A 22,120-nucleotide genomic window follows, 5' to 3' on the forward strand; every position below is an offset into this window, starting at 1 on the left:
CTCGTTCCACCACCACCTTGCATCTGTGCAGGTGTTGTCGCGACAACAGCAACACCAAAAAAGAAGCGTGGATGTTTGTTTGTCTATGAGCCCTGCAATTGGCTGGCGACCAATCCAGGGTGGAGCTCGCCCAAAATCAGCTGGGATGGGCTCCAGCACACAAGCTACTCTCAATGAGGCCAAGGGGGTAAATTTTTTTTGTCTGAATAGCACTAATTAAGTAATATCAAAAAAACGACATTGTACCCTCACAGGTGGAGGCAGCGCTTCATCACCAAAACACCAGATTCTTTTCGCCCGGAGATCTGTGGATATGGCGCATGCAGGTTTTGTAATTTCATACATGATGGGGGACAGGCACTCCAGAGAGCCAACTATTTCTGTACAAGGCATTAAAAAGTCAATTTTACGGACGTCCCCTTCAATGGAGCTTCCACACATCAATGTTGGGATGCCCCACAGCGAAGCAAAATTTGCCACAACAAACCATGTGAGACTCTTCTTGGTCTAGAACCGCATGTGGAATCAGTCTACCAAACTGAACTGGAACGCACATACAAGTATGTTGGGGACTGCCAAATAAATCAAGGCCAGCACATTTGGACCCAGGATCAACCCATTTAATGGTCTGAAGGTGACTGAAGATTAATATTTGTAATAGCCTGGAACCAACGATGGAATACAGAAAATGTGATTCGATCTAGTTCAGGGCTGTGTGACAGTCGGCTATCGCCGCATGTCCATTAATCGGTGGAACACTGGCATTTATATCCGCTATTACAGGACGTGAATTAGAACTGCATCAGCGTTTGTGACAAAACTCATAAAGTCAGATCACGATGCATTCGTCAACATGGGCTGTAAATTATTATCTGTGCCGCGTGTTTAATTGCCTGGCTGGCCTCCACTCTTGGCGTATCTCGGTGCCAGCAAAGCTACGAGTGAAGGACGAGGATTATTGCTGCTCGGCGGGAGTCCGGCAGCCCAATCCCATTATCCGACCGGCTAATTTTCCTTGGCAGGGGTTCGAGCACCCGACATCTTGAATCGCCGTTTGGGATCTGCCGCGCAAAGACTGGTTTCCTCAGCAATGCATTCTTGTGTGATGGTCTCATCCGTTGACTTTCGGTAGGCGCTGAAGGAGGCTTTAAAAGAGCTCGGTGAACGGGATTAAAACGCGAGCCTTTGTTTCACTGGCCACAACTTTAAAAAACTAAATTCCAGGTGACCGAGCAAGATGCAGGCTGCATCTTTAAACCGCCCCGCCGAATCTTTAAATTCACACAAGTCCTGAAATATGTCGTTAGCCTCACAGCATAATTGCGTAAATCATTCTTAGCCAATCAAGGTCACAATAATTATTATAATAAAAAGGTTGAACTGAAGCAATTGGAATGTTCTTATTTGTTGAGCTTTTTTTGTGTATTCCCAAATGTGTGTTTTGGTAACCTCACCTCATCGGAGAAAATAAATACATTTAATTTTAAATGAAAATGAACAAAAGCATAACAACAAAATATATGTCTTTGACACACCACAGTATTTAGAAAATAAAACATTAACAAAGTTTATTCATTTAATTTTTTGTCAAGTTCGGCGGGCCAGATTATAGCGTTTAACAAGCCGCATGTGGCCCCCGGGCCGTAGTTTGCCCACGCCTAATTTAGAGTGATGTATGTGCGGCAAGGCGATGGCGTGGCTAGGTTATTACGCAGGGTTAAGAAAGCAAAAAAAAACGAAGTGAAGAGTGATGATTTGCTTCATGAATGAGGCTTGAACGATGAGGTGTTGTCGGGCCAGAAGGAGATAACTTTGAATCGCGGTCGACTTTAAGCTGCCAATGATGCAGCGTGCTCACCTGGTTGAACCTGCGAGTGAAGGCAACGACGTTGGGAGACGAGCTGTGCTTCTCCTTCTTGTTCCAACCGCAGCTTGACAGCTCCTGAGAACACACGCACACACGCACAAGCACAATCAGGGGAATTAAAATCCAGAGCCGGAGCACAACCAGTGTTGTTTTTGTGTGTGTGTTGTTGTTGTTTTTCTTTTATGTCAGCTCGCAGGTCACTGAGACGAGATGGCAGATAAAAATTGGAATTTGAGGCACACAAGTCACGGTACTGCTGTATGGTTGTGTTAGTCAGGATTGTGTTGAAATATACTTTCCCTAACTAACTATAACGCTGATGTAACAAGTTTTTGGGAAAAAACTAAATTCTCTTAATCCCAGCCAGCTCGCTCGATTTAAAGCAAAACATGATCAACTGTAGCATGACTGCACACAATAACCCCCGTGTGACCGTCAATAAGGCAACTTGTAGCAACAGAACTGGACCACATTTAAACCTCAGCATTTTTAATATCCCACGACAAATGGTAAAAGCAGACGATGGCGAGTAGAGACCTGAGACCAAAACGGTGGTGGGGTCCAGACAAAGATGTGGATGGCCTTGCTGGATCAACACCGGCCTGCCGGAGCCAGGATGTGGCTGGGCCAGAAGGCAGGAGTCGCCTCAGTGACGTGAGTCAACTGGAGATTTAATATATTGGACTTTTCCTCTGTAGACTACGTCGATCATCATTCCCACCAGTATCCACGCCATTGCGTGACTATTCATGAACAAAAGGTGCTCTGTGGCCTTGCCAGCTCTTGACCACTGATTGGATAGCTCCTGCAGGTGGTTGAAATCCTCTCAGAAATTATGATCAACCATTTAGTGTATATTTATGAACATTCTATAGGCCAGTGCGTCTAAATTTTCTTTCTGTTACAAGGCAAGAAGAAAATAATTTGCACCCCCACTCCACCACCCATTCTCCGCCACAACTATAAATAATAGCATTTTCGTTGCAAAATAAACCTAAGTAGAGTTAATACTCGCTGCGCACAATGGGCAAGGAGAGCGCCACTGCCAACTAGTGGAGTGGATGTGCAATTACATTTTATTGTAGTATGCCGAAAAAAAATTCCCCAGGTTCCCGCGCACCCCTCTCTGTATCGCACCATGGCCCCCCCCAGGGGGTTCGTATAGGGAGGAATCCATTAGTCGCAAATCTTGCCCATTTTTGTCAGGGCTTTCTCCCGAATCTCAACAAACTGCAAGCGTCCACCCTATCACAAATATAAACATTACACAATCCAATAAATTTTGCTGTCTGAACATTCCACAGAGATCTCAGTTCGATTCGTGAACGCCGCAGTAAAAAAGTCTGAACCGTGAAGCCACAGACAGCGGAACATCCCGAGACGCCGACTCATTTCAGAAGCAAATGACCGGCTAACGAATGCAGACACGCGTCGGTCCGACAGGACTTGCAAGCACGTCAGCGCGGCATCGCATAAAGAGGCAGTCGGCGCAGAATAAGCAGCTGCAGCACAACCGCAGATTCGGATGACCTCATGAGTGACACCGCAGCGGTTCCTTTTCCCATTGTCTACATTGTAAACAGAAACCTGCGGCGTCGGGTACCCCGGGAGACCTGAGAACGTGCAGCGTGCCAGAACAAGAGCGGAGGTATGATGGAAAAATTGATTGAACAAGCGCACTTGCGGCAAGAGCCCGGAGATAGGAGGGGGATTCGCTCCAACAGGAAGGAAAACAAGGTTTGTTGATTATGCGAACATCAGCTTGCGGCGAGACCAAGCAGAGCCTTTGAGTGATTGTCGGACGTTGCCAAGTTCAGTGTGGCAGGTCAACAGACGTACTTATTTCCTCTTGTTTTGATAAGAAACAACAACAAGAATTAGGAAAAGGGATAAGGGCAGCCGTATAACGCGCCGCTGCCTCCAAAGTGCAGATTCTGGCAAAGATCTGCTCTATGTCCCAGCCAACATGACTACGTTTTCCTGTGCGCACCATCAGAGGCGATGACTTTAACAGGCGCTTTATTTTTTTATTTTTTGCTCCAGGCCGATGTACTGATCGTTTGTCAAGAGCAGTAAAATTACACCAAGCGTGTTATCACGTCAAGTCTGCAGCGCAACCTTTGCCACAGTCAGTCTAGCTCAGGCATTCCCATCGGGAGTGCCGTGGCGGATCAGACTCCTGATACCATCATGGACCCCGTTTAGGTTGCCGGCAAAAGTCTTTTTTTTTTTTTTTTTTTTTTTAAGTGAACGGCAATGGCATAAAATTAGCTTGCATTTACTGACGTTGATTTATTCAGTGTTGAAAATTGTCTATTAAGCTTAAATACTTTTTGTGACAGCTGTCAGCAAAGAAGCCGTACTGAATTGTACATTCGCACACACTGTCCGGCTAACCCAGGTGTGGGCAAACTACGGCCCGGGGACCACATGCGGCCCGTTAAACGTTTTAATCCGGCCCGCCAAACTTGAAAAAAAAAATTTTAATTGATAAACCTTGTAAATATTTTATTTTCTAAATATTATGGTTTTTCAAAGACATATTTTTGTAATGCTTTTGTTCACTTTTATTTAATTTTTATTTTTTTCTCCGATGAGGTGAGGTGACCAAAACACCCCATCCATCTGCTCCAGGTCCGGCCCCTCTGTCAAATTTTGGAACCCATTGTGGCCCGCCAATCAAAAAGTTTGCCCACCCCTGGACTCTAAACCGCTTATTTTGTAAATGACACAAACCCCAATCTGACTTTGCATCTCACATGCAGCACTGGAAGCCATTAAGACAACAGGGGGCCGCGCTCTTGCAACACAACTTTCCATCGACAAGCTTGACACATCTACAAGTTTTTCCACAGTGTGAACGTATGAAAAAAGGCACACATACCGACACACAGCCGGACATAAAATGCAATCTGATAGCCATGCTTCCCGAGGACTTGAAAAAAGTGATGCTTGGCAGACGGGGGGGGGGGGACACACACCACATAACTCACTTGGCTGATGTGGTCATGAGTGACTTAGAGGCAAGCGTTCTCTGTCACTTCATATTTCATCCACTCCCAGCTTGAGATGATTAACTTGCAAACATGCGAAAGGGAAAGACATTGTAAAGATGGTCCGCAGTCCAGTTTCCTGGTATAGAAAAATGACGACCCAAGGGGCTTTTCGAGTCAAGACAAGCCGGTCAACCATTTCAATTCAAGGTGGTACTGAACTTAAAGGCGAAGTATGTGCCTTGCCATTGGCTGGCGGCCAGTTCGGTGCGTAATCGGCCTCCACCACACTTTGATGGATATTCAGGAAATCTAACGGTTTAATGGCTTGTATACAAATAGTTTGGTCTCGGTGGGGATTTAGCTGTCTCTGAAGCGCTCGTTCCATGAAAATTCCACAATGAAGGAGGCCGCTTGTTACGTTACCACTGGGAGGCAGACGTGCTAAAACCACAAGACCACCATGCTTCTCATTGAACAAAACTGACTTAGAGGAAAAAGGCCAAACGTAGGTTAGCGTTAACAAACAAGAGCACTTTGAATTTATCCTGCGGAGGGCGAGCTGGAGCGGTTGTTTTGACGATTATGCAAGAGCATCGTATAAAAAAAAAAATGTCTTATCTGATATCATGTGAAGAGCAAATACGGATGGATGGGAGCGCCGCAACGCGTGAAATTTCATTTGCAACATGCAAACAAAGAGACCCTCTCATCTCGTCTCAGAAGGGATTCTTTCCCGTGTTCCCATTTTGCAAGGTTGAACCAAAAGAAAACAGCACGGCGCAACGATAAGATGCCTTTTAAATCCGTTCTAATTGCACATTTGCAAGCGAGGCCATGTAAATGAAACCTTGGAAGTGGGAACATTTTGGAGTTCAACCAACATTTTCAGAGAAAATATGCATCAAAGGTCAACCAAATAAAAGTCTTTTGAGAAACCGAAGACAAGCTCATCATAAGATGCGGACATAGCAGAGTATGATGGTGATGAACGGGAAATGGAACTTGAACATTTTCAGTGCTGCTTTTCCCTCATTTTGTTGACTCAGCTTTGTCCCGAAATGGATTATATCATTTTGCATTTGAAGAATCCCATTTAAAAAAATCATTTAAAAAAGAGCAACAAATACTTTACATTAGTGATAGAACGGTTATCGGCCGGGCCGATTATCGGGGCCGATATTTGGCATTTTGCCGATAATCGGCATCTGCCTTTTTTTTAACTTTCAAGACCGATAAATTAAAAGCTGGTTTATTTTGACTCGCTGCAGCACACTTCTCTCTCTCTCTGGTGTGCTGGTGGCCCTGCCTGCAGAAGCTGATTGGCCCGCTCACAGCACCATCTGATTGTTTCCTTATGCAGGGGGTAGAAGCCAATTAGCAGTAAATAGAAAACTATTTGCCGTGGTAAACTTTAAAGAGATGTTTTTGTTTTTTTTTACACTGAACTAAGCTGAGCACTTTTACCTGATTTCATATTTATTACACAATGGCTAAGCTCTCCTCTCACTTTGCATGACAGTTTAGAATGCGAAAATGACATGGAACAAACTAATTCACTTACATTAAGTGTTACGTGGGAAAGCTTTCCGGTACAAAACTGAGCACGTGCCAAGTTAAAAGAATATTACACAACCAGTTATTTAATACTTTGCGCAATTGAGATGGCAGACAGGCGCGAGCACACACATATACACACAGGCACCTGCTTTTTGCATTATCTGACCACGAGGAGGACAACGGAGTGGAAAAAAAGACTTTCAATCAAGTGCAACCTCCACTTGGCTACACGCAGCCTTCGTCTCTGTAACAGGCCGGCTCTGACTTTCACATTCTGACACTATAAGCGTGGGCTTGTAAACGTCAACCGGTGGGTCGATTTAAAGAAGACATGTTATGGCACTTCTTTTTTCCTCCACAGTTTAAAACCATTCCAATGTGTCTTTGTAAAAGGTCTCCAACATATTTAAAAAAAGGTCAATAATTACAGACACTTAACAACCACTTGTCAACTGCGGTTGAAATTACTCATATCTTGTGGGAGTGCTACAATTGCATGAGTGCATCTTATGTTACCGCGACAACCGGCAGCGGAGCTCAGTTGTTCAGAAGAAGCGAGCAACAGTAAATAATTGAGAAGCACTGGCATACTAGGAGAACAACTTCATGTTACTGGTAAGCCAAAGCGGTGCACTAGTTGACAATTGCGTGCTACTTGTACAACTAGTTAAATTTCAAATGATCGCTTCACTAATCTTGTCTAGGCGTGCCATGAAGCCGTTATGAGCATTTATTCACAGCGCATTGGAGGGTTATCGAAAAAAGCTCAATGCATTAAACATTATGATGGCTGTTTTTGTATGTATTCATAAAATGTCTCACCTCGGGCTGGATGTCTTTGAATACAGGAGCATCCATGAGTGTAATCTGGCCCTGGAGGAGATAACGTAAACAAAATGTTAGAACATTTTCACAAAAACACACATTGGCTTTCATACAATAAAGATCAGGACGAGAAGCCAGGGAGAAGAAGAAGGCCTAACGCACGCTCTCACATGGCAGCACTCTTTAGCGAGGTCACTCGCATTAAAAGACGCATTTTACACCGCAGGTCCAATCACCCAAGTCCTATTTAAGGCCTTTCATTTGATTCCCCACTGTAGATGATCAAGTTTGGACAATTCTGTGATTCCACGTGAACCACCAGAGGGAGCCAGCTCACCACATTTATTTATTTATTTATTTTTTTTTTACAAATTGGATCACGTCTGGGTGGCACCCACAGGGGGGGGATCTCATCAACTTTTATAAATGCTTGGAAGGGCCCCGATTCCAATCATTCCACGTATCCCAATTGTGTTCATTGAACCATAACAATACACGCAAAGCCTTAAAAGTCAAGATCAAAACCACTGTGGGAAGTTCACTTGAGTCCAAAAATCATCCTCTCAAACTCTCAGTCTGACACCAATCATCATTTCACCTTAGCTCAGCACATCGCGTTTGCGCTTACGCTTCAAAAACACGTACAGGTTGGTCGGACAAGGACAGCCAGAAACACACTTACGGCATATTCTTCCGGCGTGACCTTCAGCACGTCAAAGACAACTGCATCAAAGCTCTTCTTCAGCTCGGCGGAACCCTTGTCACTGAGAGAGTCGGAGCTGCTGCTCCTCTGAATGGAACACACACATGCGCAAAGTTTGATCATTCCCCTCAATCTGGGGTACATATTCCCTTAGGCGTACCTGAGCACATTGCAGGGGGTGCTGTGGAAACATTTAATCACTCATTTCCCAGCTCAATAACCTGTGGCACAGCTGCGCCACAATTACAACAGCTGCGCGTCAACTCAAGTGTCTCATTAAAGCTCAGATCGATGAGGAAATCAAAGTAAAACTGCTTCGGATTGTCTGGCTTTCTTCTGCAGTGTTTTTTCCCTGATATTTAAAATGACCTTTTAATACTTAACATTGTGTTTTTCATATCGTTGAGATGTTGCTTAGTCCAAAAATGGACATCTGATTGGTAGGGAAGGAGACGCGGCTTCACCTCTGAGACGGTGGCAGCAGTCGGGGCGAGGCTTGATTGGCCATTGGGGAAGTCCATCATTCCCACAGCATGCAGTTCTAGCGCAGGAGGCCGTCGCTCATCATGCTCCGCTGCAGCAAAAGCCAGCCCTGCCCTAAAAAAATAAATAAATAAATAAAATAAAATAAAAATGACAGCAACTCATCAGTAATAAATAGCATAAAAGCAGCCGAGACTCTCGCTGTAGAGCAACAGCCCCACCTGGTGGCGAGCTTCATTTTTACATCAACAAAGGTGAATTCACCAATTGGAAGATTGTTTAGTTGGCTGATCAACTGAGATTAGGTTTGTAAGTGAGATCAGTGTGTACCATATGGACACTTTCACAGCCGTTTAACTCAGGTAAATTCGGAACGAGAGGGAGATTACAAAAAGATCTGTGCTAAACAGCTTACAGTAGGACCACATGTCCCTTGAAATGTATACATAGAGTGGAAGAGCTAAAGTTGTGTGTGGGGGAGGGGGGAGAAAGAAAGAAAGAAAGGGAGAAAGAGAAAGAGAGAGAGAAAATAAACACAGTGGACCATTCAGAAATACGTTATCGTTTGGTTTGACTTGAGGTGAAGACGTTGCAGCTGACAGGTGCTTTGAATGCAAACAATTTGACGCCGGCCGATCAGTCGACATGTAACGGCCGCTAACAATCCCCGCGGGCAAACTGACACGCTAAGAGCGGTTCTGCGGCTCACCGGTTGAGTGTCAGATGAGCATGGTTCCGGAGGTGTGCCCAGCCTCTCGCCGTGTGTTGCTGTCTTGACCTGTCAAGTCGTGTCCCGCTGACGCACGTTGAAACTTGAAAAGAATGAGAAAGAAAGTCATTTTTTTAGGTATAAATGTTGCCATGTGATTTATTTATTTCAATTTAACAACAATCACTACACAAGCAATGTTAGGGCTTTTAGCCTCTCTGAACTTTTGAACATACTTGTCAAACTATTCACTGTTTCAGTGCCTATTGTACAAATTTACAGTTACCAACGTGAAATTAAATTTCCAAGGGGTCCGAATATTCCTATGCCTTTATGCGACTCTTCCGGTGTCTCAGTATCTCTGCTGCAACATGCTGATGATGCGGTGTTGTATTAAATGGGTCCAAATTTCAAACAGAGCAAGATTTTTAAGTGAATCGAGACGTGATCAGCATTATTTCAGCATACCTCAAGAGACATTCTTCTTTGGTGTGCTGTCAGATTTTTCTAAAACTCACTGCGGATTCCGAACGCAAGGTGCAGTGCTACTTATTGGCCACTAGGTGTCTCAGCACTCAAACGAATCCAACATGTTGGCCCGACATGCACTGAGAGGGAGAAAAGGAGGTAAAGGGGAAGCAGCTGCGGACAAATGCTGCATGCTGGCAGCCCTTTGGACAGGAGTTGGGGGGGTTAAGATTCCCTCACCCCTTTCAGGTTGTTATCACAGAGGGAGATGAAGGACGGGGGGCGCAAAGCTCATGAGCAGAACAAACAGGATTAAGATTTCGGCTCGGCAAAGTAAACGTTAAGATTGCTGCTGACCATGGCACGTTGACAAGCTTTAAAATGGAAATATCATAGAATTTTTTTTTTTTAATGGCTTGTATAAAAATAGTTGAGGTGTCTGCAAGTGTCCGACTAACCACCAGAATTGATTGAACAACAATGTAAAACTTTTGCGAGTTGCATGGATGATTCTGAAAATGTGACAGAACGAGCCCTTCTGCACTTTTGCTTAATATTGGTGCTAATTTGCATAACCGCCACCCACAACAGGTTTCTGCAACCGCCGCCCCTGATTTGACTTGGCAGAGCCAATTTTAGGTGTCTGCAATCACTATCGTGTAAACCCCCGCACCCCCCACGGGTGAGACATCCCTTGACAGCACATCAAAAATCAAAAGGGAAGCAGAGCCGCAATGAGTTTTGTGGGCTCGAAAAAAGGGGAAAATAATATTAATCATAATAACGTGCTACAATAAAATATTTTTTTTTCTATACATCAATGCATCAGCGTGTGAGCATCGAGGCATGAGTTGTGACCTAAAGCAGCTCCTGGGGAAGAGTTCTCATTTTGAATTTGCGCGTTTGGCTGTTTGTGACTGAGGTTCTCTTTGCACACAAGCAAAGACATGAGAATACCTTAAAGGGGAAGTCAACCCAAATATTTTCTTCTTCGGCCATTTTTTTGTTCACCGAAAACGACATCTCAGTTTCTCAAGGGTCGAGGAACAACCAATCGCGGCTCAGCTGTTTTCGGAAGCTGTGCCTTGATTTGTCATGTCAATATGATCATTCTTTATCTTTTAGTCAAATATGGCAACTGTTGTGAATTGTTTAATACTACTTCGTTGAGTGCCAGGATGCAGATATCATTGTCTGACATGATTAGCCGACTACCTGAGTGAGAAGTGTCAACATCTAATCAAGCTTGTTCTCTGCGCGTCAGCAACCGCTCCGGACCACTTAGCGTCCAACACAATCGCGCCCACACAAAGCAGACGCCTCGTCCTCCTCGTGAGTCACCGACATTTCCACCGTTTCTCAACTGCCACCGCAAAGAGAATACTGTATTAAACTATCGGTGACAAACAGGGAAAAGGCGTGCCAAGGCTTGTCGGGAAGATTTTAAGACAGGCTGCGAAATGACATTTAAACAATTGCAGGCTGGCGGCAAGTTATTGTCACGCACAGGACAGGCGGACTTGTGTGACGACTACGGCAAACAAGTCAACAGCTGTGCAGCTCAATTCCGGAGAATATTCTTTTGCAACTCAAAACAATATTTTAACATTTTAAACTGTCTTACTAGTACAAATATATGCAAATACACACAACGAAAATTAATTAATTTCAGATTGAAAATTCTATCAAAATTCAAATTTAGATGCCATATTCCGGCCACATTGGTTGGAATGATTTAAAAATAATAAAAAATACAAAAAAAAACCCCCATCAACTTATGGCATTTCAGGTTTCAGAATGGCCTGGCCCTGTTCTGCTCCAGCCTCTGTTGCGTCTCCATGACAACAAGCAGCAAACAATTTGGGCAGGATCATTTTGTTTAGACCTTGTAAAATAAATCTTAATAAACCCTTGGGGAAATTGTTGAGTTTCCGGGCATGTTGAGGCCCCAAAAGCAACCGAATGAAGTAAGACCACTAAACCTCTTTTGAGGGTAACAAATGTTTTATTTAAATGGGAAAAGAAATGCAATAATTTCTTGGAAATGTCTCAGTTTTTACATCAAATTGAATTTGTAAGACGGGGATTTTACACACATTTTAGTTTTATAATCAATGTTTTAAGCAAAAAATGTAAAAAAATGATGCCTTTACAAAGTTGATAGCTGGACAAAAAAAAGAAAATAGGCATGACTGGTAGCTAATGATTGCCATAGCGTTCTTTTTATGATATTATTCCACGGTAGTCATAAACGTGCGTCAATAAACGCGGGGAGGTTTTCACACAGCCTTAATCCCATTTACTCCCGTGCATATATTGATGTGTCCCAAGTCCAAGCACATAAACATGTGATTAGGACGCTTAAGGTCTGTGAGGGAAATTCGACCAAAATACAAATTTAGTGCTTCCGGTGAAAGGTCATAGAGGTCAACAAGGGAATGGAGCTGGTCAGGAGGCGACATAGAAAACGGACCTTTTCCTACTCATGCTAATCCTGACGCGAACACGAGAAACACGGAAAAGAAATGCACACGTTACGACTAAGAACCAGAGTCAAAGCTTCGGGAAAAAGATAAGAATAATATTCTGACACCACCTTCATTAGATGTGCGTAAAGTAAACACGCGACGCACGCACACTCGCTTTGTTTAGTCTGGCCGCAGCGGGACGTGATGCGTCGGAGAAGCGGGTCGACGATGCGCCAAAGTCAGGGGGGTGCGGGGGGGAAAGTGGGTCAGTGTGTTGCGGAGAGGATGTGACAGCCCGTTAAAAGCGGTGCCCTCCTCTCTTCTTTTGCTTCCCAAGCACAGTGCCGCCTGTGACGTCGTCGCTGATTGCTACCTCCAGCGGGGTTTCTTTGTTTAGCAGCAGAGCCTCTTTTTCAGCGCCGCTTCGTTAACGACGGCCTTCCCGAAAAGAGCGCTATTGCTCTAATTCAGGGGTCGACAACCTTTTTTGAAAATGACAGCTACGTCTTGGATGCAGATTAATGTGAAGGGATAGCAGATTAATACATAGGTCGGAACCTAACTTTACATGTGTTTATTAATAATAGTGATAGACCGGGCCGATAATCGGGGCAGATGTTTGGCATTTTGACGATTATCGGCACCTCCCCCTTTATTTTTTTTTAACTTTTAAGGCCGATAAATTAAACGCTGGTTTATTTTGGCTCGCTGCAGCACACATCTCTCTCTCGGTTGTGCTCGTGGCCCTGCGTGCAGAAGCAGATGGTCCTGCCCACAGCACTATCTGATTGGTTCCTTGTAGCAGCCAATCAGCAGTAAGATGCCCATTTGCTTTTTAACCTCGAGTCACACACACTACGGCAGAGGTCTCGAGAACAGAGGAAGGAAGGCAACAGACTTAGCCGAAATTTCACAACTCACAACTAATGGAAAACTAAACTTTTAAAAAACTTGAAAGTGATGTTTGTTGTCATTGAACTAGAATACATTCCAAGACAGCTCCATGCACTTTTTGTTCAACTTTTAAAATCAAGTTGTCTATTTTCTAACAACTAAAAAAGATTTAATATGTTGTAAATCACTTAAGTTTTTTAATAAACATGTGTTTAAAGGCATTTAAACTAAGTCAAGTTTTGAAGTTTTTATTTTTCAAAATTTTTGAACCATTTTAATCATTTTTTTTTTTCAACAAATGAATATCAGCTTCAAATATTGGTTATTGGCCCCTTTGGCGACGACTAATCGGTATCTGTATAGGCCCCGAAAAAAGCATATCGATCTATCACTAATTAATAATTAATGAAATTTATTTATGTCAAGAATTTTTGGAATTTGGAAACAAAAAGATCACATGTATCACTTTATTTCTATTCGGGGGTCCTTGGTTTATGATCGAGTTGTTATGGTGGCGTCGCAATTCAAATTTGTTGCTATCACTAACCGAGGCTAACACAGTAAAAAAAGTCCGAATTACAGAAAATGTATGTATAAAAAAAGAACCTATTATGACATAATTATATAGCAATTAAATAAATACATTAAAAAACAGCAAGTATGACGCCAACTGAGTGTGCCTTCTTGCGTCGTCGGGTCGACGTATGCTTACGCAGCCCGGCAAAGTGGTTTTTCCAGCATGTTGGTAAAAAAAAAAATCAAAAAAATCTGTCGGTTCTAAATCCGTATCCTGGCAGCCACTTGCACCATGGGGAGTGATTATGCTTTTTTTTTTAGACGCGCGTCCCCCCTCTATTCCTCCTCCTGTCTCCATCGCTTGCAGATCTCTGCTTTGGATAATTAGAACCTTAGCAAAAGGGCTCGAGGCTGCCTGGGTCATTGGAGGATGTGCCGAGAGAAAAGGCAAAATGTCAACACGAGGTCTGCGCTGCGCTCTGCTGTCCAGTTTCATATTTCTTTTCAATAGAGTACCGTGAAATTCAGACTATTGGGCGCAACCACAAAATCACACAACTGTTTTCCCCAAAGAACATTTCAAAAACGCATATCGCTGGCGTCCGACGGAGACCTTGCACCTAAAAAATCATTAAAATAGGAAAATGACCAAATTGTGTCATGGGAGGTTTCGGCGAGTGATGGGGAAATGAAGCTTCAAATTTGCTTCATGAACCAGCTGCTGTATTTTTGAGTCCTCTACATGGCGCTGTTGGTATAAATAAAGGGTTTAAAAAAGAAATGGCAATTCAGTGTCCTTTCAGCCCAACGTTGAACAGAGAGTGCCATCTACAGGAGTCCAAAAATACTACAACTGGTTCATGAAGCAGATTTGAAGCTTCATTTACCCATCACGAGTTTCAGCCTGACGGCAGCGATATGACATCAAGTGCGCAACATTTCCAGACAATGGCAGATATGTGCCACAAGTAGTTGACTGATGACGTCAAAAAGGAGGAGACAGTCAGCAAACCAAACTAAAGTGAAAGCTTAACTGCAACATTACTAATTGTGAGTGCAGGTTGGTTTAAAACGACAGCAACAGCGATGCTGATTTCCGTAAATCGTCTCCCGTATTTAGTAATGGCAGAAATATTGTTGACGGTACTTTGAATCAACATTTATGCCAAATAAAAAGCATTAAAGAAAAAAAATCCTGACCAGTCATTATGGTTTGGGTGAATTAAAGGGAAGCCAAGAATAGACAAGGATGCGATCAAGAAAACGCTTAAACCACGTCATTGTTTAAAGCGGGGGGGAACAGCCTTTTGTCGTCCGAATGTCACGGCAGAGCTGGGAGTGAGCCACGCATGTTCAAGTCATAAGTAACTCTTAAGTTTCACTCTCAAGTTTCACCCGAGTCTCAATTTGATGTGGCAAAAATCAAGCAAGTGGAGTCCCTCCTACATTTCAAGTAGGTCGATACAACCCATTACTTGAGTTAAGCAAGTCATAAGTCAAGTCATCACAACATATTTCGCTAGAATTGATGACGACTGTCCGACTCGTGCCGGCCACCGGTTCTGCTTCGCAGTAAATAAGACACGCAGACGGCGTGCCAAACTTGTAAGCGGCGGCATGTGGCCGGGCGGGGATGTGTGATTTGTTGCCTGGTCAGGCGGGCAGCGAGCCCAGGTTGAAGTCCACTCGTGCCCGACGAGAGCAACGCTGACAGATGAATGAGGGAAAAGGGCGAGGGAGGAGGCGGAGGGGGAGGAAATGGTGGAAGTTCACGGACTGTTAACAAGGAAAGGACAGCGGAACAATACAGGGCAGCGATGCGGTCAGAGGAAACGAGATAGAATCTCAATGTCTTCCTCGATGAGTCTCCAAGGATGGGCTAATGTCAACACGGCCGCGCGAGTACTTCGGAGCTTTGTTTCACAACGATAACTAGAACGGCGCTCAGTCGAAACCTCCGCCAAGGCAGAACAATCCAAAATGTGCTCGTCCGGCTTGACAAAGCATCCATGTTCCTTCACAAAATGGCTACAAACTGCCAAACAGTGGAGGCTTTTTTTCCAGAGCAAGATTTGGCCCCGATGCAAGTGGACGAAGGGATTTCTCAAAGATCATATTCAGAAATTGGCAGATTTGTATACAAGCGATTACAAAGTCAGTTTTATAAAGACCAGCGGCGTGCGGTCAAGGCCTGCAAGGCCTTCTCTGCTGGCCTAAAATAATCAAGAAATCATGATCATATTCTTCACATTGATGTCATATCATATCCTAGTGTTGTAGTTTTCCTGAGCGTTATTATCCAATCAGATTTCAGCTAGCTCGTGTTGCCAGGCAGATTTCAAAATAGCAGCAGTACGCACTATTTGTCCGAGGCCTTTATAGATACAATTGTGCATCTGTTCTGCCAAAGTCAAAGAGCTTTCTGAGTAGATAGCGAGTTGCGGTAGCCAATCAGATCACGAGTTGCTTACAGTGAGCCTTCGCGCTGGCCTTACGCCGAAGGGTGACAAACGCGTCTTGTGATTGGATACTCACTCGTGAGGGGGCAGCTCTATGTGGAATCAACACACCCGAAAGTCTGAACTGGCGACCGTTCGAAAATCTAAAATATATTTTTTTAAACCACACTGGCTGAAGGAGGGAATTTAATTGCAGATACGCTTGCGAGGCCATTTTCAAGACGGACCTTTCAAGAAAAGCTAGGCCGTCCAACACTCACTCAGTCGTGCGTAAGTGTCTTCCCGTTCATTATTTCTCCAGCCGTGGTGTCATAAATGATGGTATGAGGGGGGAATTATTCAAGTCGGACTTCACTGAAGGCTGACGCATGAAATGCAAGGCCCACCACTGATATAGACAATTATGATCCAGCTCAGGTACTGGACTTAATTAGAGGTCGAGGCGCACCTAATGAAGAGTTCAGTGAGTTCATTAAGCGCAGGCAGCTGGTTGCTGGATACGGAACAAAAACCCGTGGACGTTTCTCATATCGAGAAAGCCGACAGGAGGTGTTTATTCTTGCACCATCCCAGTTACTGGAACCCGAGACGGACGTTCGGCTTTTCCCAGGACGGGGTTCCGGGTGAGCCCTCGGGGCTCTTGTGTAAGACGGAGATTAAAAGAGGCGCGACGTGTTTCAACCTGACGGACCTTCTAATTCTGTTCAGGGCTCAACACACAAACAAACGGATGTGATAGGACAAAGCTTTCTTTTCAGAGCTTTGCTATCAAGTACAAAAAAGAGGCAAAGTAAACTGGCAAATGCCTTCGCCAAGCAAAGACAAAGATGGACGCTAAACAAATGTTCATGTTGTTAAAAACCTCCCATAAATTACTTTAAAGATATAAACTAGCAAGAGGTTACAAAACAGACTTTGTTGCATACGTATTATTATTAAAATCAAATAAGATGAAATCTTACTTTTAACTGTAATGACTGAAATTATTATATTTTTATTTATTTATAAAGTGCAAACTTTGAACTTTTTTTTTTAGCTCATTGACTGCCATTGACGGCTAAAGACGTCAAATTTCCATTTTTTTTTTTTTTATTCAGCTGGTAGTAAATGAGTTAAATAAATAAATACACACTCAATTTTCGGCCGTTAGTCCTCGTTGGATAAATTCTATTGTTTCCTGATTAGCGCATAACGCAGGGGAAACAAACTGATTTTTTACAATGTACTGTATTTATTTTGAAATCTAAGAGACCCCACATTTATTTATTTATTTTTTAAAGACTTGACAATGGCTGGTCACTGTAAACTCCCAGCAGCAGTGCGGCTGCCATTTGTGTTGCATGTTCTAATTGTGCGTTTTATCGGACTCCAGAGACCGGGCGGTGCCATGTTGAGGGAAGTCATGCATGTTGTACTGTGTGCGTGTGTGCAGATTCAGGAGACTTGTGATCTCTGAATTGCTCAATTAAGCAGCTTCAAAGTGACCTGAGATCAAAATAACCTAACAATAGAAATTAATTTCCAAAGAGTCGACAGCACAAGTTGTAGTCACGGGCTTTCCGGTGGTTGGGCGTGTTCTTTGTCGCCAAGTGGTACCGATACTCTATATATGTTGAAATGCATTAAAGAAACAGATTATTATTATTTATTCTTTTTATTTTTCTCAAAAAATATTTTAAAATGTTTTCTTTAATAAATGGTTGGAATAACATAAAATATATTAACATTAAAAAAGAAAATCACGCATCACTACGCTTAGAACTCAAGAGTTTTTAATTTGTCAGAGTCAGAAATGTGTCATTGCTCTAAAAAGGAAGGAAATAACAACTTAGGTCTCACTAAGATGCAGAGTTGAGAGCGAGAAAGAGGAAGTTGAGATGAGGAGAAGATTGTTCTCCAAATGTGGACATATCAGTGTGTGTACGTGTTGGGGGGGGGGGGTTGTTCCCTTCTCATCCCATCTGATAGCAGCTAAGAAAGATTGATTTTGTTGCGTGTCTGCGTGGGAATGCGTGTTTGTCCATGAAGTGTATGTCTGTGTGTGTGTGCGTGAGAGCGTGTGCATGTCTGTGCACGTGCACAAATTGAAAGAGGCGCAACAGTTGAGACTTGCAGGGAAACATCTGTATCGCTTGTACTGCCCCCCCCCACACACACACACACAAAATGAGCCCCTTGCACCTCTTGCAAATCCTCCTTTCCCACTAATGAACACACATACACGCACGCACGTGCACAACCACAAACAAACACGTACACGCATGCACAGACACAAACATAATACGACGCACGCACACACCCTCTTCCGTTGTGAGCAGAGAGGGGAGGGGGGAGCTGCTACACACAGAGGAGGGAGTCGAAAAGACACTATAAAAGTCTCTCTAACTTGCCCTTGAAATTTTTTTTTTCCCAGAAACTCATAGTGCCAGGGGGTACTAGTTAGCCCCAAGGACAACATGAATAGCCCACAGGTTTGTTCTAAAAAAAAAAAAAATAGCTCACAAAAGAAAGAAAAAAAAAATTCACTTATTTTTGAGCTCTTTCTGGAAACTTGTGAAGTTACTTGCCAGCAATTTGGGCTTCTGCGCAATGAAGAATCTGTCCACCAATTGTAAACAGCCATTCGGGATATGCATCACTTGAAATATTCTGCACATGAAAAATAAATAAATAATAATCACAGGTGTGGAGTCGCAATGGGGCATTTGGATTTGCCATGGGAATCGAGCTTTAAGCGTATTGTAAGCATGTAGCCACAAGCGTCGGCTCGCACTTAAAAACAGAACGTCTTCCAAAACTAATAAAAACGGGTTGTCCAAATCGCACAAAACTAAATGGAGTTTTGGGATGACATGGGGATTTACCTCAATGTAAATGATCTGGACGAGCAGGATTAGAAGAAGACGACGAGGAGGAGAGCGTGCGAGATAAAAGCTTGGCCGGGTAAAGCCTTGTCATCTCGCACGGTTTACTTTCGGCCCAAAAGGAATAAACGAGGCCCAGACGTTGCGTTAAAACGGACGTTTGTCTCCGTCAGATCTATTGTCTTCAGCAGGAGCCAGGTCACAAGTTTCCATGACATAGCCCGGGCTGCCTCGCCAAGCCGAGACACTCAGGATTTCAGACAGTTGAAGCTGCGCGTTACGAGCACCTGATACCGCATACCGAGTACGCGGGAAGTGGAAGGGAGCGGCGCTTGTCTGTGTATGCACAATCGCGGAAAGCTTCGCTTGTGCATGTGAGCTTGAGATTTGACTTCGCAAACTAGGAGAGGAAACACCGGGAAAAGAAAAGCGTGATTATCAGAAACAATAAGGATGTTGTTGCAAATTTTGTGCCGATAGTATTCACAAGGTTCTCACACAAGAATTCAGTATTTGAGCTTTCATGGGACTTCATCCAGTTTTTTTGTCTATCAGCTGACTACTTGATTTCTAACAAAGGCTTTTTATACTTGTCATTTTAAGGCAAAACTCAACATTTATATTTTCCGGACTATAAGCCGCTACTTATTTAATATATTTTGACCCATGCAGTACGCCTTGTAGCCCGCAAATTACGCTACATTGTTTCTAAATATAACAATTCCATTTGGTGTCCTCCTGCACTCACAATCTTGTGTAACTGAAAGAAAAATTATTTTTATTCAAGCTTGTCTCATACATGGAAAGTGCTTTGTGACAGCTCCAGCTCTCGTGAAATGTGCCATATAAATAAAGTTTAAGCTATTTTAACTTATTCACTACCAGCCAAATTAAAAAAAAAAAAAAGAAAAAAATGGATCTTTGACGCCTTTAGCCGTCAATGGGAGTGAATGAGTTAATCAACATTGGTCGTGGTTTTCTTTGCGGCTCCAACTTCATGTTTACAAGCAAAAAATATTTCTATGTCGTGCCAGCTCTGTGCAAGCATAAAGTCTATAGATTTGCAGCTGTTTTTTTGTTTTATTTATAAAGCACTAAAGAAATATGCTTATTCACTAAATGTATTAGTAGTTGGTAACGCCAGGGCCGCACCTGTCACACCAAATACAGTAGTTACGTTCATCGACATTTGAAGCCGTTATGCGATTTATTTGAATTGTTAGCACGTTTAACCGCTAATCCGTTTCATCTCCAACCCAAACGCAATCTGCACAAACATGCGGAGCGCAGATAAAACTTGCGCCTCTCCAATCATGCCAGATACGCCGCATGGCCTGGCAGCTTGAAGGTGTCAAGTGGAATGGAACGCTCAGAACCGACATTCAGCCGACCGTAAAAGGCTTACAAGCTGCAGCCCTGAACTCACCTTTCAACCGAGGACCAGGACACCGCACGCGGGTCCAACTATTAGGAAGGTTCAATTTTTTTATCTTTTTTCCAGTACGAAATCGGACCCAAACATTTGAAACAGTGCGCCATCAGTGTGTGTGTGTGTGTTTTTTTTTTCAACATCAGAATGATTCACTTTTAAAATTACACGTGTAATTGTTTATTTTAGATTTTTTTTAAAGATGATTTTTTTTTCATTGAACATGGTGTTCAATAATTTTGAGTAACTTTATATAATTACCGAATATCTCAATGCCTGTTGAAGATATGAAAACCCAATTTAGATTTTATATTTCAATTTTGGGAGAAAATATTTTAACAGAAAAATCCATCCATCGAAAAATAATTTTTTTCAAATTCGACAGGCCTGATTAAAACATTTAACGGGCCATATGTGGCCCCCGGGCCGTGGTTAGCTCATGACTGATTTAGACGTTATTAAACGTGTTCCTGTTTATACAAACCATAAAGACTTTTATCTTCTGCACTTTTTTCCCCTACTGTAACCAATGTGACCTTAACCATGACCATAAAACCAAAATACATAATGAACCCTTAATTTTTGGCTATATGCTCACACCCTGTTCTAAATTACCTGTGAAATTATTCTGCCGCAGTCGTCAAGTAGCTTTACACACATGGCCTTGGAAAGAAATGAGTGGGAGAGGAATGAGGAACAAGACAAATGTGTATGCGACCAACTGAACTGATTTTGGCCAGAAAAAAAAAAAATAAAAAAATAAAAATTTGCTGCAGCAGACAACTCGACATTTGATGCAAGCAAAAAGATAGACGGTGAAACACGGTGCCAGCCTCGGAGATTTGCCTCAAGTGAAAGCGAGAGCGCGCATGCATTACATCTGACCTCCTTCCCACTCATACGGAGGAATAAAAAAAATAATCCAAGCATCGCTGACACCCGCTTCAGTTAACAGGCAGCAACACCTCTCGTAAGCAAGTCGCTCTCACTTAATCGAAATAATGATGCGACTTTAGTACCTCCGTTTATGCAGAACCGACGTGCCAGGCGGATGTTGAGCGTTACCTTGGCAACTGAGCAGCCACATTATCAGTCAGGATGTAGAGGGCGGGGTTGTAATGTGGAACCAAAAACGCCTTTGGGATGCGCACGGATGGCGTCCCGCGGGATGCTCAAGGCGATCGCGGAGAGAAAGTCTGCATAAAGTTCTGACGGCATTCTGGTCTACTTTCAGGACGTTTTTGAGCTATCAACCAGAACACGGGGAAAATCTGCTACACTATAAGGACATTCTTTTTCCATAAAAAAAAAACAAACTTTCAGGTCCACTTCAGGAAACATTCTGATCCATTTTGAGGAGTATTCTAATCCACTGAGGAACATTCCTGTCCAGTTTTTTTCTCCAAACTTTTGCACAATTCTGACTTTTTAACTATTTCAAGTCACACCAGTAATGTGTTTCTGACAATACGGTGAGCTAACATATCGAAATTTTGTTTCATGTGAGCATTGACTGTTGGGTTATTAAATGAGAGTTAAGCAAGTGTAAGTTGAAGTCTAAGTTTACGACGGGTAGTCTCGTCCACTTGTCACATTTTGGTCCAATGCGGGGGCTGTCTGGTCAATTTTGAGGCACTAATCCACTTTGGTAATGTTCTGTTCCACAATGAGGAACATACTAGTCCAGTGAGGACATTCTGGTTAACTGAGGACATTCAAGTCCAATCAGAGGAACATTCTATTCCACCTTGGGGTCATTTTTCTCCATTTTGAGGTCATTCTAGCTAGGGCTGGGCGATATGACCTCAAATCAATATCGCGAGAAATTGAGCAATTTTACCTCGATAACGATAAATGAAGCGTTTAAATCCTGTGCACGTCA

General features: G+C 43.1%; 1 protein-coding gene across 2 annotated transcripts in view; it reads right to left on the reverse strand.

Annotated features, from left to right (window-relative positions):
- The window catches only part of ralgps2 (Ral GEF with PH domain and SH3 binding motif 2), a 55,047-nt gene that overhangs the window by 29,256 nt on the left and 3,671 nt on the right, over window positions 1–22,120 (reverse strand). For both annotated transcript variants that reach the window (XM_088313740.1, XM_088313739.1), the window contains exons 2-6: window positions 9,141–9,243; window positions 8,413–8,545; window positions 7,928–8,035; window positions 7,243–7,293; window positions 1,859–1,942 (exon numbers count right to left, since the gene is read on the reverse strand). In XM_088313740.1, the coding sequence (XP_088169866.1) occupies window positions 1,859–1,942; window positions 7,243–7,293; window positions 7,928–8,035; window positions 8,413–8,472 (303 nt within the window). In that variant the 5' untranslated portion in view covers window positions 8,473–8,545; window positions 9,141–9,243. The remainder of the gene's footprint in view (window positions 1–1,858; window positions 1,943–7,242; window positions 7,294–7,927; window positions 8,036–8,412; window positions 8,546–9,140; window positions 9,244–22,120) is intronic.

Source organism: Idiotropiscis lumnitzeri, chromosome 13 (genome assembly GCF_059441095.1).
Source record: "Idiotropiscis lumnitzeri isolate Australia: NSW breed Sydney's pygmy pipehorse chromosome 13, RoL_Ilum_1.0, whole genome shotgun sequence".
Classification (NCBI taxonomy): Eukaryota; Metazoa; Chordata; class Actinopteri; order Syngnathiformes; family Syngnathidae; genus Idiotropiscis; species Idiotropiscis lumnitzeri.